The sequence below is a fragment of the Pelophylax lessonae genome (genome assembly GCF_965119305.1).
Source record: "Pelophylax lessonae genome assembly, chromosome: 7".
NCBI classification, from domain to species: Eukaryota; Metazoa; Chordata; class Amphibia; order Anura; family Ranidae; genus Pelophylax; species Pelophylax lessonae.
In genome coordinates, this window is record NC_138774.1 from 142,796,195 (window position 1) to 142,813,178 (window position 16,984).

Below are 16,984 nucleotides of genomic sequence, written 5' to 3' on the forward strand. Positions count from 1 at the left end.
GTATTACATGCACCCCAGAACACTCCATTGAGGAAATAAATGTATTCTCTTTAGTGGTTTAGATCTAGATCAATCTAGTGCAGAGATAATCCATTTTCTAGCCTACGACAACACGAGGAAACAGACCTGGCTCTGAGCAGCATTGAAGAGGTAACAGAAGCCAGCGTAAAGTACTAGGGATACGGAAGTAATGCTTGTTGGGTTGAGTAAATGTCAGTGACATAAGACTGCCACTAAACAATGCAGAACACAATGTACATCCCAGTGATGTGGAGCAGTCTGCCTCAAGAACCATACAGATCAACATGTCAAGTCTCTTTACATAATGGGAACAAAACAAAGAAACTTGCTGCAACTTAAAGTAAAACTAAACCTTCAGTAGAAAAAAAAAATGTTAGCAGGCATCTTTTTATTGCAGAGGAGACCTGATGCTATTTCTAATCTGCAATAAGACAAAATTACCTTCCTCTTCACAATGTTCTACTAAATGTGCATTGAGCACAGTTAAGCATTCACTCTTGGCATGGTAATCAAATAAAGTGCTGCCACTACAACCCAATTGCAGGTATAAAACAGGCTTAGAGCACTTCTTCACTCACCGTGCATGACAAGCGGTCTCCAATCCGCATAAAAAAAGTCCTCCAAGGTAAGATGAAGTAGGCAACAAGGCAAGTAGTACTAAAAATCAATCTTTATTCAATCCAAAGGAGTACATGCTTTTCAAAATTGAGCCAACTGACATGTTTCAGCCCACAACTGCCTTAATCATAGTCTAACTAACATAGCTTACAAGACAAATATATAGCCAGGCCACCAACCAAACCATTGGGAGCCTGGCTGGGAAAGAAAGCGTGCTACATACCATTAAGATTCGGTTCACACTAGCGCGACTTGTCAGGCGACTTGTCAGCCTGACAAGTCGCGCTCCCTCGCGGTCCATTGACTGCTACAGGACCCGTTCTAATAGGAGCGACACAAGTCGTTCCGACTTAGAAAAAGGGTCCTGTACTACTTCGGGGCGACCTCGGAGCGACTTGCATAGACTTCCATTATGTGAAGTCCCTGCAAGTCGCTCCGAAGTCGTGGTGCATTGTAATGCACAAGTCGCCCCCGAAGTAGTAAGGAGTCGTGTCGCCCCAGTGTGAACCGACTCTAAACCAAAGCAAACAAAACATTGTAAATGCATTGTATCAAAATGTGTAAAAACAACAAGCTTAGGGAAACACAAGTGGACAAAAAAAGATTATATAAAGTATATTTTCATAGGACAAGTAAACGACCTGGGAGGAAGACAGATAAGGGTTCAATATGAACTTAGATGTAAATTCAGGTCCCACCTTCGGTTTAATCCTTTACCTGTACAAGTGAGGACATTTTTAAAGAAGTTCATGGTGGTGATTTTAGGTATTGTGGTATAGATAGGGTATTGGTGTCACCCAGAGGTGGAGACAGACTCCGGAAGGTATTAGGTAAACAATCATGGTGGATTCATAGGTTACGAACCAGAGTACTCCAAGGGTTAAACCAAAGGCGGCATCTGTCTCCCCCCCCCCCCCCCCCAGGTAGTTTACTTGTCTTATGATAAGATACCTTTATAGAATATTCTATTTATTTATTTATTTTTATACTGTGTTTCCCTAGGATTGTTTTGAACATATTTTGATACAATGCATTTACACCCAGGAGTTTTCCTTCACTCTTTGCATTCTACACAATATAAAATATTGTTCTTTTTCAATTTCCTTTAGATTAAGGCCCCATGCACACAGGACGTTTTTGCAGCTGCTGTTAGCAGCGTCAGACGGTTTTTTTTTTTTGCAGCTGCAGAACGCCCATCCATGTTATTCTATGACCTCATGCACACAGAGCTTTTAGGAGCTCCAAGTGGCATAGGCATTTAAGGCTCCATGCACACAAGGCGTCATAAAAACGTGCTCCAAAGCTGTTTACTTGAAGCCGGGAAACAGCAGCTGTAAAAACGTGCTTTCAGTAGCTTTTTCAATTAGCGTTATTGCACGTTTGGCCACAGTAGCTGTTAGCAGCGTTTTTTCTGCCTCCATTCAAAATCAATGGTTCCCTATGGGAGCCTACTGATTTGAATGGAAGTCGCACCGCAGGTCGGATCAGGGTGATCCGACTTGCGGCGCGACTTGCGCTGTGAGAATCTTGAGGGGGAACTCCACGCCAAAATGGGGAAAAAAACGCTGAAAAGTTGGCGTGGGGTCACCCCCAAAATCCATACCAAACCCTTACCTGAGCGAGCATGCAGCCCGGCAGCCCAGGAAAGGGGAGGGGAGGAGCGAGCGGCCCCACCCCCCCTGGACCATACCAGGCCACACGCCATTAACATGGGGGGTGTGGGTGCTTTGAGGCATGGGGGGCTCTGCACCCCCCCATCCCAAAGCACCTTGCCCCCATGTTGATGAGGACAAGGGCCTCTACCCGACAACCCTGGCCAGTGGTTGTGGGGGTCTGCGGGTAGGGGGCTCATCGGAATCTGGAAGCCCCCCTTTAACAAGGGGGCCCCCCAGATCCCGGACCCCCTCCCTATGTGAATGGGTATGGGCGACGTGGCCAAAACGTGCAATAATGCAAATGGAAAAAGCTACTAAAAGCACGTTTTTACAGCTGCTTTTTCCTGGTGTTAGAAGTGGCTCTGCAGCTCGTTTTTTTCTGACGCCCCGTGTGCATGAGGGCTTACATTTACCTATGTAGTGCAAGGGCCCGTTTGTTTGCAAACAAATTGAAAGTTAGGTTTGACCTCAAATTATAAGGTTTTGTTAAATCTAAAAGAAAATTGTATAAATGTATGGACAACCTAAGACTTCTGCAGGATGACCATAGCAGGTGTTCAAAGTCAAACCCAGGATATCAAGCACAGAGATATCACCAATAGTATCGCAAAGAGATACAAGTACCTGTCAGGTTGTTTAACTCTGCAGCATCAGCCATTCACTGGATTGAAGGAGACAAAGTGTAGCTGCTGACTTTTAATAAACACACACATCTGTCTCAGGATCCAGCCAAGTGGTCATCTGAACAGTCGCTGGTCTCCCTCTCCTCTCCCCGATGCTGGCATTTAAACTGTGGGCACCTGGCTTCACAGCTGGATGCCTACTGAGCATGCGGGAGTCACGCTGTGCCTGCTGCATGGTCAGGTAGTCTTTTGGGACCTGTGATGTGTTCATAAAGACTGCAGGCAGGGACAGGGAGAGGAGAATATCCGCTCAAATCCCCGAAGTGGGAGCGGGCACCTTTCAAAACTAGGTACCCGCTAACCCCCCCCCCCCCCAAATAATAAAGGACATGCCAAATGTGGCAGGGTGGGGTGGGGTTGGGGGTAAATGCTTAGTGTGTCTTCTTTTTGGTGGTACTCCACTTTAAGTCTAGTACGCTCACAGGAGGAGCTTGCTGTATTAACTATGCCACGTTAGTAGAACGATCTCCCCTCTGGAGGTATTGTGTTCTGACAGGGGGATTGCCCCACGCCAGAACACACCAGTCAATGGCTGCCAGCGCTGATCAGATGCTGGTTTTCCGGGCAGCTTCTGTCAGATGGACTGATGTACACACGAGCTGAATGTCAGTGGATTTCTGCTGAACCGCCAAATATTCGGCCCCTGTGTACCAGGCTTTAGGGCCAACAACAATAGTATAAAACAAGTAAGAAACAGGAAAAATGGGAAATTGTCCTCTCAACTCCCTTACCAACATCGCCTTTCCAGTTTTTGTCACAAGCGGTTTCTTTTTGATATGAATACATTTCTGAAGAGTTGACATTTTTAATTAAGCTAAATATTCTCCAAGGATGTGGATGAATGTTCTGTGATTGCAAGAACATTTCACAATATTCCAATTTTATGAAAAATATAAGGCGCACACTGCTCTATTAAAAGAGATTACATTTTAAAATGGATTCTGTGCTCCCTAAACTTTAATTTTTTTTATCCATGTACAAGCTCAACACATGCACAACAATTAAATAAAGCACAACTAAAGCAACACCACAAGCTAGCAAACCTGGAATTTATTTCACAAAGAGCAGACACACTGAAGGAAAAAAAAAAAGGAGGATCAAAATCTTCAAAAAATGAAGAGAAACAGAAATAAGCTAAAAGTAAGCATAATTTTGTGTTAAATTGTTTGTATACTGGAAATCAATGAATATGGTCAATGATTGCTAAAAAAAACATTCCAGCAGAAACTCCTAGTTAGAGTAGGAAGAAGGGTCAGTGGTGGATATTTCCCAAAATTCCATGTTCTAGTGCCCTACTTTGATTTGTCTTAACTGGCCAGTAGAGCTAAAAGCGGCATTTAAATTTTAGTGTCCGGTCATGCTGGGTTCTTAAAATTCTTGGGCACCCCACTACCAAGGTCAAGATGGTGGACAGTTAAGCTATAGTTCCTGAAGTTCAGGGCATTCCTGCCCACCATGAGGGTGTTCCACTCCTCCTGTAGCATTGCGAAAAATTAATCAGGACCTGTACAACCCTGGAAACGAAAGCTCTTAGATGTGACCACCAGAATGTCGGATGAAAACTGTAGTGTAGGACTATACTGTCAAGGGTGATATATGATCAACAGATGCTAATTTCCTGGTAGGCGTTTCACCAACACCATTAAGCAGGAACCCAAATAAAAAAGCACTAGCTTGGCTAGATAACCGAAGAGGAGTGCACTGACGTGTTCATTCAAGTCCTCATCAAGTGCCCACTTTTAATATTTGTCCAAATTTGCCTCTCCAGCATCCACCAACTAAAACCAAACAGTCTATGCAATACATACATTGATCAGCCATAACATTTTACCCCTGACAGGTAAAGTGAATGCTGATTATCTTGTTACAATGGCACCTGAAAGGGGGTGGAATACATTCGGTAGCAAGTGAACATGTCCTTGAAATTGAGGTTTTAAAAGCAAAAAAAATAAATAAAATGGGCAAGTGTAAGGATTTGAGCAACTTTGACAAAGGCCAAACTGTAATAGCTTGACAACTAGGTCAGAGCAAGGCCAACAATGCAGCTCTTGGGGGGGATGTTCCCATCTGCAATGGTCAGGATCTACCAAAAGTGGTCAAAGGAAGGAAAACCGGTGACATGGTCACAACGTTTATTGAGGAATATGGGGAGCGAACGCTGGCCAGTAAAGTCTGACACAATAGAAGAGCTTCTGTAGCTCAAACCACTGAAAAAGTAATTCTCGTTCTATTAGAAAGGTGTCATAACACTTAGTGCTTCACAGTTTGTTCTGCATGGGGCTGGGTAGCCACAGACCGGTCAGGGAGCCCAAGCTGACCCGTGTCCTCAGGTTTTCTTTTACATCATGTAGATGGCTGGATGTGCGTGTGTCACGTACCTGGGCAAGAGATTACACCAGGATGGACTGTGGGTAGAAGGCAAGCTGGCCAAGGCTTGAAGGATCGGTTAATGGTGGCTTGGTGCCAGATATCACAGCACATCTTTAGAACGCTAGCGGAGTCTATGCCTTAAAGGAACAGGGCTGTTTTGGCAGGAAAAAGGGAACCTACTCAATATTAGGTGGGTGTTTATAATGTTATGTCTGATTGGTATATGGTCTAAATCCTCTCGCTAGCCATGAGTGTGAGAAAGATTATTTTTAGGAGCAAGTGAAAGCTGCAAAGTCAGAGCAGGAATTGCTAAGCTTAGGAAAGTTAAAGACTGACTTCAGCATTTACACTGGTCGCTTCTCGGCCTTTTGGCTAAGATCAAGTGTAGTATCTGTTCTTATCAGTTGGTATGGAACCTGATGGTTAGTATCGGTGGGGGCCGAAATGAACCAGGGCACTCCGGAACAACCGGGGGACTGGGAAGTAAGCCACATCAGAGAAAGCCGGATGGGTCCATTGCCTTCTGGTTTGAATGGGTCCGATCCTATCAGTTTGAAGGGAGCAAGAAAGCTGGGAAAGGACGGTTAGTATTGCTCCTGGATGTAATTGGTGAGGAATGTGGATAGCGGTGGGCGGGCCTTTCCTCCTGGGTTGAATCTGGCCTTGCAAAAGGCTTGTCCCCAGTTGTAGGCAGGCTTTCCCTAAGCTGTACATGTTCCAAACCTCCTGGTAGGTTAGGGCTACACTGGGTCTGGCCTTTGGGCCGGGGTAGAGAAAGCCCGTAGTGTATGTGCCCCTGGGGTGGCAGCCCAGGGGTGCCTTAATTCTCACTGGTGAGGGGCAGCTCGCCTTGAGTTTTTCGGCACCATGGTCACTGCACCTACGCACACTTTTTTAAGCACCTGCCTCTTGGGCAAGGCCTTTTGGCTTCGACCAGAGGAATTTTTATTCCGGCCGGAAGGCCTGCCTTTGTTTTTCACTTAGGCACTAATTCACCTCTCCACTTCCCCTCCCCCACCTTTTTGTTTGTGTGTGCTTTTTCTTTGTAGTTTGTCACTTTTCTATCACCTTTTTTCACCTGCACGACTTGTAGGGTGTGGGTCCTCGGGCCCTGCCTTGAGTCTTGGGAGGGGGTGGATATGGCCTTTTGGCTTGGTCTGCCCTCTCTCATGGGGTCTCCCTTCGGGGGAGCCCCACTTAGTACTCGGTGGGGGCTGTTTCGGCAGTCCCCCTGAAGAACGGGGTCAGTCTGGTTTTGGCCAGACAGACCATGAGTACCTCAAATCCCTGTCAGGAGTCTTGCACCCCGGGGGATCGAGGTTCGGGTCCTACCTCCTCGGAGGGAAGACCATTTGTTCGCACACCCTGTGCACTTTTTGTGTTCCTCACGTTTGTGTGTGTGCACTTTTTTATGCACCGGGTGAAGTCTTTTGAGTGTGTTTCACACGCTACGGGCAAAAAAAAAAAAAAACTCTGCCTGGCCGGGGCTGACTGCCACAGTAAATATACTGTGCGCAGTCGGCAACCGGTTAAGGAGATATTTACAGTACCTATAGGTGAAAATCAAGGGAGTTTACTCCCACTGTGTATCTATGGTGAAAATAGAAAATCATATATTCATTTCCACATTGTTTTTCAGTTATTTCTAACCTAATCCTATTAATCTGAATGATCGTGAAGTTTGCAAAGTTACTTTGTCAAGAACTACACACACATTTAGGCTGGGTTCACAGTGATGCAGTGCAGAAACCACAGCGATTCCTGCGTTGTTCCCGCACCGCATCAGAATCGCAGGGAGTTCACACTGTGCTCTGCGAACCGCTGCAGGTGTCAATATAAAGTTAATGACACACCCAAATCTGTTTGTGGAACTGTGGAATCAAATGGCATGGGTCCGAATGCCCATTAGATCCAGTTCCAGTGCAGACAAAAAAAAGGATCCTGCAGTTTTTTGGTGCGGATCCAGTGCGAATTGAGCCATAAAAAATGTAATATCGTACATAACATACATAATGTATGGCTTAATTTACACCGCACTAAATTTGCATGTCATTTGTACAGGAATCCGGTGTAATTCCTGTATAAATGACATGCGATGCTGTAGACTGCATTAGTGTGAACCCAACCTTACTGTCATTAACCACTTCCCATCCACGCTATAGCTGAAAGACAGCTACAATGCAGACCTTTTTTGTTGGGAGGGCGTCCATGTATCGCCTCCCGTGAATGAGCTGCCTGTGTGCTCCCTGCAGAGCGTGCGCGGATCGCTCTGTGATCAGCAAGTCCATGAGACTTGGCTGACCACAAATCTGAGTAAGGGGCCAATCTCCCGGCCCCTTGCCACGTGAACAGCTGTCAGCAAATAACAGCTGATCACGTGATGTAAACAGCACCCGGAGATCAGCTTTTTTTATTCTCCTCACACTGTCCGCATGAGGAGAAAAAAAAAAAAGCCGATCGCCGGCTGCTGTCAGAGGGACATCGGTCCCAAGAAGGAGAGGATCATCTCTGCCCCAGTGCCCCATCATCAGTGCCTATCATTGCCCATCAGTGCCCCCTATTAGTGCCACCTACCAGTCTCCTTCAGTGCCCATTAGTCCCACCTATCAGTGCCCACCAGTGCTGCCTCATCAGTGCAGCCCATCAGTGCCGCCTCATCAGTGCACATCAATGAAGGAGAAAAATTACCTGTTTGCAAAAATTTATAACAAACTATGAAAACTGTTTTTTTTTTTTTTTCAAAATTTTTGTAATGTTTTTGTTTGTTCAGCAAAAAATAAAAACCCCAGTAGTGATTAACCACTTCAATACCGTGCACTTTTTCCCCTTCCCGCCCAGGCGAATTTTCAGCTTTTAGCGCTGTTCCATTTTGAATGACAATTGCGCGCGGTCATGCAACACTGTACCTAAACCAAATTTATGTTCTTTTTTCCCCACAAATAGAGCTTTCTTTTGGTGGTATTTGATCACAGCTAGGTTTTTTTCTTTTTTGCTACACAAATAAAAAAAGACCGAAAAGTTTGAAAAAAAAAAAAAGTTTTTTGTTTGTTATAAAATTTTGTAAATAGATAAGTTTATTCCAGCACTGATGAGGCCGCACTCACAGGCACTGATGGGGTGGCACTAATATGCAGCACTGATGGACACTGATAGGCAGCACTCATATGCAGCACTGATGGGCACTGATATGCAACATTGGTGGGCACTGATAGGTGGCACTGATAGCCAGCACTGATGGGCAATAATTATTATTATTATTATACAGGATTTATATAGCACCTACAGTTTGTGCAGCGCTTTAAAATATAAGGGAAGACCATACAGTTACAATACAATTCAATACAGGAGGATTTAGAGGGCCCTGCTTATTAGTGCTTACAATAATGGGCACTGGTGGGCGGCACTGATAGATGGCAATGATGGGCACTGGTGGGCAGCACTGATGGGGAGGGCACTGGCGGACAGCACTGATGGGAGGGGCACTGGTGGGCTCCCTGAGCCCTGATTGCCATCCCTGGGGTCATGGGTGGGCATCCCTGGTGGCTCTAGTGGCACCCCCCCAAGGGTCTGCACTGGTAATCAATGCTCTGATTACCAGCACAGACCCCCCCCCTGTCTGGAGAGCACTGGTGGGCAGCACTGATGGGCACTGGTGGGCAGCACTGATGGGGAGGGCACTGGCGGACAGCACTGATGGGAGGGGCACTGGTGGGCTCCCTGAGCCCTGATTGCCATCCTTGGGGTCATGGATGGGCATCCCTGGTGGCTCTAGTGGCACCCCTCAAGGGTCTGCACTGGTAATCAATGCTTTAATTACCAGCACAGACCCCCCTGTCAGGAGAGCCGCAGATCGGCTCTCCTCTATTCATGCCTGTCAGACAAGAACTAAGGAAAGCCGATCAACGGCACTTTCTATTTACTATGTGACCAGCTGTGATTGGACACAGCTGGTCACATGGTAAAGAGCCTACGTAAGTAGGCTCTTTACCGAGATCGGAGATGCGGTGTGTCAGAGTGACACACCGCAGCACCAATCGCCACTCTGCGCGCCCCATCCTGCACGCCGTCATGGGACGGCGGGTCAGGATAACACGACCACCTTCCGTCTGTCAATCGCCTATAGGGCGGGTGGGAAGTGGTTAAATACCAACAAAAGAAAGCTCTATTTGTTTGAAAAAAAATTAATTTGAGTATAATGTTGCATGACTGTGCATTCGTGTCATTCAAAGTGCGTCAGCGCTGAAAGCTGAGAAGGGGGTTTAAGTGCCCAATAGGCAAGTAGTTCAATTCTGAGACCCACAATCACTTTGCCCAGTAAGTAGGCACTGCGGTGTCACACATCACACAGCCTGCCCCCTGAACTACAGAGGTGCTGAGAGGAGGAGTTTCAGGAGGCGGAGTCAAGAATCAAGGTACCATGGGATATGTAGTCCTTAGAAACAGAAAGTAAACAGCAGGGAAGCTGCAAAGCATGCTGGGAATCCCGGAAGCTGTGGAAATAAACAGGCAGAACTCCCAACATGAAAAGTGATTTTTCAACTACCTGGATGGATAAAACGATGTGTATTGTGTTCTGAGAATGCTGCCGTTATACAATGAAGGTCTATGCTGTGACTATAGTCCTCTATCAGTGTCTCTGGCCGGGTGCACTCTCCCCTCCGCTATATCTCCTACTGTCGAGTGCAGACCCTCGCTTCTCCGCTCTGCATTGTTGGTAGGCGGCGCTTTAGCCCCGGGCCCCGCCCAGAGTCATGGTAGCGGCGCGGTGTATGCCGGGAGGTGCGGGGTGACAGCGGGGACGTCAGCTCTCCCTCCTCCTCCATCACCCTGCAGGAAGCCGGCAGGAAGAGAGGCCTTCAATCCGGCCCTTCCTGTGCGATAAGCGGCTCAGCTGCATCCTGAGCATCCGGGAAGGAGGCCGCTATGGACAAGCTGTCGGGGCTGGAGAATGCAGGGGGAGGGGGCGGCACCGCCGGAGCATCAGCTGCTAGGAAACCACCCCGACCATCCGCACCCCCGTCAGTGCCCGGCTCAAGGCAGCCCAGCGTGGAGACCCTAGACAGGTACTCTTCTCTCATTAGGATATACTGGGACCCTGCGTACACCGCCACCACCTCTGTCTGTGTGCGCCATGGCTGTACTGCCCATTATATACATATAGTGGAGGCGGCGATCACTGACACTGAGGGAATATCTCCAGTGGTCTCATATCCCTGCTATCTACACATGTATGGGGTGTAAGCTGTGGGACTACAGATCCAAGCACAGCTCATCACTAGAGAAGGGGATCCTTATCACAATGCCATCTATTCCTGCTTCGGTTGTAATGATCAACAGAATACACTGAGGGGGAGATGTACTAAAATCTGTGCCTGGTAGCCAATCAGCTTCTGACTTCAGCTTGTTCAATCAAGCTTTGACATTCACATCTGGAAGCTGATTGGTTTCTATGCAGAATTGCACCAGATTTTGCATTCTCCAGTTTTACTAAATCAAACCCATATTGTGAGATGTCATTTTGTGTGTATGTGTGTGTGTGTGTGAGATGTCATTTTGTGTGTGTGTATGTGTGTGTGTGTGATGTAATTTTGTGTGTACGTGTGTGTGTGTGATGTCATTTTGTGTGTGTGTGTGTGATGTCATTTTGTGTGTGTGTGTGTGTGATGTCATTTTGTGTGTACGTGTGTGTGATGTCATTTTGTGTGTACGTGTGTGTGATGTCATTCTGTGTGTACGTGTGTGTGATGTCATTTTGTGTGTACGTGATGTCATTTTGTGTGTACGTGTGTGTGATGTCATTTTGTGTGTACGTGTGTGTGATGTCATTTTGTGTGTACGTGATGTCATTTTGTGTGTACGTGATGTCATTTTGTGTGTACGTGTGTGTGATGTCATTTTGTGTGTACGTGTGTGTGTGTGTGTGTGTGTGTGTGTGTGTGTGAGATGTCATTTTGTGTGTACGTGTGTGTGTGATGTCGTGTATGTATAGAGAGGAGATATTATACCATGTTGGAGTGACACTGACAATCTAATGTAACCATCTTTGCAGAGAGTTTATTTGATCTTGGTGGTGATAGGATTATTCGATGGTCAGATTTGAGATTGTTTGTAAACTGATTCATCTGTGTGATGCAGCAACCTGCTTACCACCAGAGCACACATTACATGCATTACCTTTTATTTTGAGATGCACCCCCACACACAGAGGCAGTGCACATACGTTGTAACAAACCATATTCTGCTACAGTAGAGATTTTGTGACCTATCAGATTTTTGTATGTGTGGGGCCTCAGAATTTAATTGATATCAGCGGGATGACTTAACCCCTTCATGATGAAAGACAAAAAAAATTTCCCTATCATTCATTGACGGGCACAGCTCCTGATTCTTCCTAACCATTGGGTTATACTGCCCCCTACAGGAGTAGGACACTAGGCAGAACAATCAAGCTACCAGCGACCCAACAATCTGCTTTTGGGAAGGAGCTGTACCTAGTGGGGGCTTCTGCTAGGGCCCTCCTTCCTGCTGGTGTCATTTTCAGGGCTCCTGGGCCCTCGGGAGCCACTTGGGGCCACCATTTTCTTGTAGCCTGTGTGCTGTAGATTCGGCTGTCATGTCTGTGTAGCCTCAGTTGCCATTTTCTAGTGGTTTCTCATTGCTGATGATAGCGGTAATGACTATAAAGCATATATGGGCAGTGGGAGCCCCTCCTTATCCTCTGGTGCTGACTACTTGATTTTTCTCTTCCTGATCACTGCATGTGTGTGCAGATAGCCTGGTGCTGCAGTGCCTGATCAGTGGGTGGTGAGTCTGGTGGGGGCCTCTCCCTCTCGGATATAGGATTGGTTGGTGCTCTGTGCCTGGATGACCTGTGGTGCTGCCAGCGCAGTGGGGGTGTCCCTAGCAGTGTTTTTTGCACCTTTTTTGTGGGTCCCCTTTTTCCACTCATGGAGTCCCTGGAACACATTTCCCCATCTAATCCCCTCTCAGAGGCTGCCGGGCCCTCCGGATCCCTTACTGCACTGAAAGCGGTCCTGGAGTCTTTGGTGCCCAAGGTGGATTTGGTCCTGGGGAAACGGGCTAGCAAAAAGCATCGCCCGCCTTCACCTGCCTCTTTTGTCTCATCCGATCCTGAATCTGATTTGGCTGCCGCGGACGCGAGTCACCCTGTTGGGTCTGTGTTTACACACCATGTTTTCTCAGATAGTGAGGAGGATTCCTCTGCTCCGCTGGTGGATGCAGTGATTAGATCTGTGCGTGAGACTTTAAAAATGGAGGATGCGGCGGTTCCTTTTGGCACCCACAAGCCTCTCTAGAGCGGCAAGGGTGTTCCTCTTTCCCACTTACTTTGACAAAATTGTCGCTAAATGATGGGGTTGTCCAAAACGCCCCCTTGTGGTCCCTAAGCATTTTGCTATGCGGTACCCTTATGAGCACTCCCTGCCTAAAAAGTGGACTGTCCCACCTGTGGTGGACTCTCTGATTTTTAGGTTAACCACTTGCCGACCGCTCACTCGAGCTCTACTGCGGCAAAAAGTTGTTAGTTATCGTCCAGCGACGTAGACGTACATTGCTGGACTCCTCCCCTTGTGGGCGGCGCTCGCGCGCCGCCGGAGGCTCGCTCCCGCTGTATTCATTCACAGCGGGAGTCGGGCCAGGGGAGGAGCGGCGGCGATCACCGCTGCTCTTCCCCAATCGTCGGGGAATCAAGTTTGGAGATCCGCCTGCTTGTGTAAACAAAGCGGGCGGATCTCCTAAGTGACAGGCAGGGTCAGATTGCAGGGTTCAGCATAGCTGAACATGCGATCTGTCCCTGTGTCACTCAGTCACCTCCCCCCACACATGTTAGTAAGCACCAGGCATACATTAACCCCTTCCCTGCCAGTGTCATTTTTACAGTAACAGTGCATATTTATAGCACTGATTACTGCAGTAATGTCACTGGTATCCCCAAAAGTGTCAAAAATGTCAGTCAAGGGTCCGATCTGTCCGCCGCAATGTCGCAGTCTCGCAAAAAAAATCGCAGATCGCCGCCATTACTCGTTAAAAAAAAAACGCCAAAAATGACAGAAATCTTTCCCTTAGTTAGTAAACGCAATAACTTTTGCTCAAACCAATCAAAATACGCTTATTGTGATTTTTTTTTTTTTTTTACCAAACATAGGTAGGGGGGGAATTTCATATAAAAAAATGTGAAAAATATTGTTATTTTTTCAAAATTGACGCTCTTTTTTTGTTTATAGAGCAAAAAGTAAAAATCGCACAGGTGATCAAATACCACCAAAAGAAAGCTCTGTTTGTGGGGGAAAAAAGAACGTAAATTTCGTTTGGGTACAGCATCGCATGACCGCGCAATTGTCCGTTAAATACGCACAGTGCCGAATCACAAAAAGTGGCCTGGACGTAAGACGGCAAAATCCTCCTGTGGTGAAGTGGTTAAACAAAGCAACCATGTTTCCGGTTGAGGAGTCTCTGGCCTTTAAGGACCCGGCTAACAGAAAAGCAGAGGCTATGGCCCGCCATATGTACACTGTGGCTGCTTCGGCACTTAGACCGGTTTTTACTTTTGCCCTGGTGTCGCAAACTCTGACCGAGTGGGCCAAGCTTTAATGCCTGGACCTGGAGGGGGATCAGCTTCCCCCTGCCTTTGAGTTGGCGGACCAGTTGGTCCAGGTGCTGCAGTTTGTCTGTGATGCCTCTATGGATGTGGCACCTCTGATTGTGAGGTTGTCTGTCCCAGCAGTGGTCCTTAGGCGTGTTATTTGGATTAAATGCTGCTCTGCGGACCAGACTTTAAAGAAGGACTTATCTGATCTCCCCTTCCTAGGGGATTGCCTGTTTGGGGCTTCCCTGGGTGACATCATTAAAGGTCTCATGGGGGGATCAGAGTACCTTTTTATTCCGCACGCTAGTAAGGGCAAGGAGCCCCGTCTTAGACATGGTCCATCCTTCTTGGCTCATAAAAATTTTTTTTTCGTCCCTCAGGAGGGTCTCAAGACAAGGGATCAAAACCCTTCAGGGCCTCCTCCCAGAGGATCCAAATGAACCTGGTCTGGCAAGCCAAGAGCGTGCTTCTCCAGACCTGTGGACTAGGCTCCCTCAGCCTGAAGGGGCGCCCTCACCCGTATGTGGGGTGGGGAGATGTCTTCGCTGGTTTCTGGACCCGTGGACCTCCCTGGTACAGGACAAGTGGGTCCACAAATTCATACAGTCCGGCTACAATGTTTGTTATTTTTAAGCAAAAAAAAAAAAAAAAAAAAAAAAAAACAAGACTTTAATATCACTTTAATGTGCAGGGATTTCCTCTTCCTTCCTGTTTTGGCTATGGGATAGGAAGTGAAGAACAATCTTTCCATTGGGGCAAAGAGGGCAAAAATAATCATTTACAGGGGTTATAACCCTCCCTTTATACAAAATGGAAAAAAAAAATGTTTGACTTATAGTTCTACTTTAATGCCTCAACTCTTCTAGGAAGGCTGTCCACAAGGTTTAGGAGTGTGTCTATGGGAATCCAGAAGTGCATTTGTGAGGTCAGGTATTGATCTTGAAAGAAGGGCTTGCTTGCAGTCTCTGCTCTTATTCATCCCAAAGATGTTCTATCGGGTAGAGGTCAGGATTCTGTGCAGGCCAATCAAGTTCCTCCACCCCAATTTCGCTCATCCATGTCTTTATGGCCCTTGCTATGTGCACTGGTCCAAATCATTTGGTGGAGGGGGATTAGGGTGTGGGGTTGTTTTTCAGGGGTCTGGGTTGGCCCCTTAGTTCCAGAGAAGGAAACTCTTAAGGTGTTGGCATACCAAGACATTTTGGACAATTTCATGCTCCCAACTTTGTGGGAATAGTTTGGGGTTGGCCCTTCCTGTTCCAACATGACTGCACACCAGTGCACAAAGAAAGGTCCATAAAGACATGAATGAGCGAGTTTGGGGTGGAGGAACTTGATTGGCCCACAAAGTCCTGACCTCAACCCAATAGAACACCTTTAGGATGAATTAGAGTGCAGACTGCGGGCCAGGCCTTCTCGTCCAACATCAGTGCCAGTCCTCACATATGTGCTTCTGAAAGAATGGTCAAAACATTTCCATGGACACTTTCCTAAACCTTGTGGACAGCCTTCCCAGAATAGTTGAAGCTGTTGCAGCTGCAAAGGGTGGGCTAACTCAATATTGAACCCTACGGACTAAGACTGGTATGCCATTAAAGTTCATGTAAAGGTCAGTGTCCCGATACTTTTGGTAATATAGTGTATGGCGGCCTTAATAGGCTTTTGATTGGTGTGTTCTCCTTTGAGATCCCTGGAAGTAGTCCTGACATATGGCGAAAAAGTCAAAGTATAAAATTTGCACAGACACCTATAGCAACTAGTCCGCTTCCAATGTATGCTAATGATTAAAAAAAACAAAACACATTATATATATATATATATATGTATGTATGTATGTGTGTGTGTGTGTGTGTGTGTGTGTGTGTGTGTGTGTATATATATATATAATATATTACAGTTAGGTCCATAAATATTGGGACATCGACACAATTCTAATCTTTTTGGCTCTATACACCACCACAATGGATTTAAAATGAAACAAACAAGATGTGCTTTAACTGCAGACTTTCAGCTTTAATGTGAGGGTATTTACATCCAAATCAGGTGAACGGTGTAGGAATTACAACAGTTTGTATATGTGCCTCCCACTTTTTAAGGGACCAAAAGTAATGGGACAGATTAACAATCATTATTCAAACTTTCACTTTTTAATACTTGGTTGCAAATCCTTTGCAGTCAATTACAGCCTGAAGTCTGGAACGCATAGACATCACCAGACGCTGGGTTTCATCCCTGGGGATGCTTTGTCAGGCCTCTACTGCAACTGTCTTCAGTTCCTGCTTGTTCTTGGGGCATTTTCCCTTCAGTTTTGTCTTCAGCAGGTGAAATGCATGCTCAATCGGATTCAGGTCAGGTGATTGACTTGGCCATTGCATAACATTCCACTTCTTTCCCTTAAAAAAACTCTTTGGTTGCTTTCGCAGTATGCTTCGGGTCATTGTCCATCTGCACTGTGAAGCACCGTCCAATGAGTTCTGAACATTTGGCTGAATATGAGCAGATAATATTGCCTGAAACACTTCAGAATTCATCCTGCTGCTTTTGTCAGCAGTCACATCATCAATAAATACAAGAGAACCAGTTCCATTGGCAGCCATACATGCCCACGCCATGAAACTACCACCACCATGCTTCACTGATGAGGTGGTATGCTTTAGATCAGGGGTGGGGAACCTTTTTTCTGCCAAGGGCCATTTGGGTATTTATAAAATCATTCGGGGGCCGTACAAAATTATCAACTTAAAAATGTGCCTGTTATATTTGGTCAAACATTTAATTAACTCACCCCCAGTGTAATGGCTGGAACTGGTTCTCTTTGGTGAGGTGTGTGATGTTAGCTGGTATTGATGATGTTGCTACTCGCAACTGTTTTTCCAGGTTTGCGTCGGTCAGTCTGGAGCGCAGTCGACTTTATGGTGGTAATTTTTGAAAAGAACTGCTGGCAGGTAATGCTGGTGGGCATAGCTGGCTGGTACTGCTGGTGGGTACAGCTGGCTGGTACTGCTGGCACAGGCTGGTACTGCTGGCTTTTA

At 46.5% G+C, this 16,984-nt stretch overlaps 1 protein-coding gene across 7 annotated transcripts in view; it reads left to right on the forward strand.

The window, feature by feature from the left end:
* Positions 1-16,984, forward strand: part of MTMR1 (myotubularin related protein 1) — a 210,753-nt gene that overhangs the window by 22,346 nt on the left and 171,423 nt on the right. For 5 of the 7 annotated variants that reach the window (XM_082263733.1, XM_082263736.1, XM_082263734.1 and 2 more), the window contains exon 1: positions 10,095-10,410. In XM_082263733.1, the coding sequence (XP_082119859.1) occupies positions 10,271-10,410 (140 nt within the window). In that variant the 5' untranslated portion in view covers positions 10,095-10,270. Of the gene's footprint in view, positions 1-10,094; positions 10,411-16,984 lie in introns of those variants that run through there. The other 2 variants (XM_082263732.1, XM_082263738.1) reach the window with 2 other exon arrangements.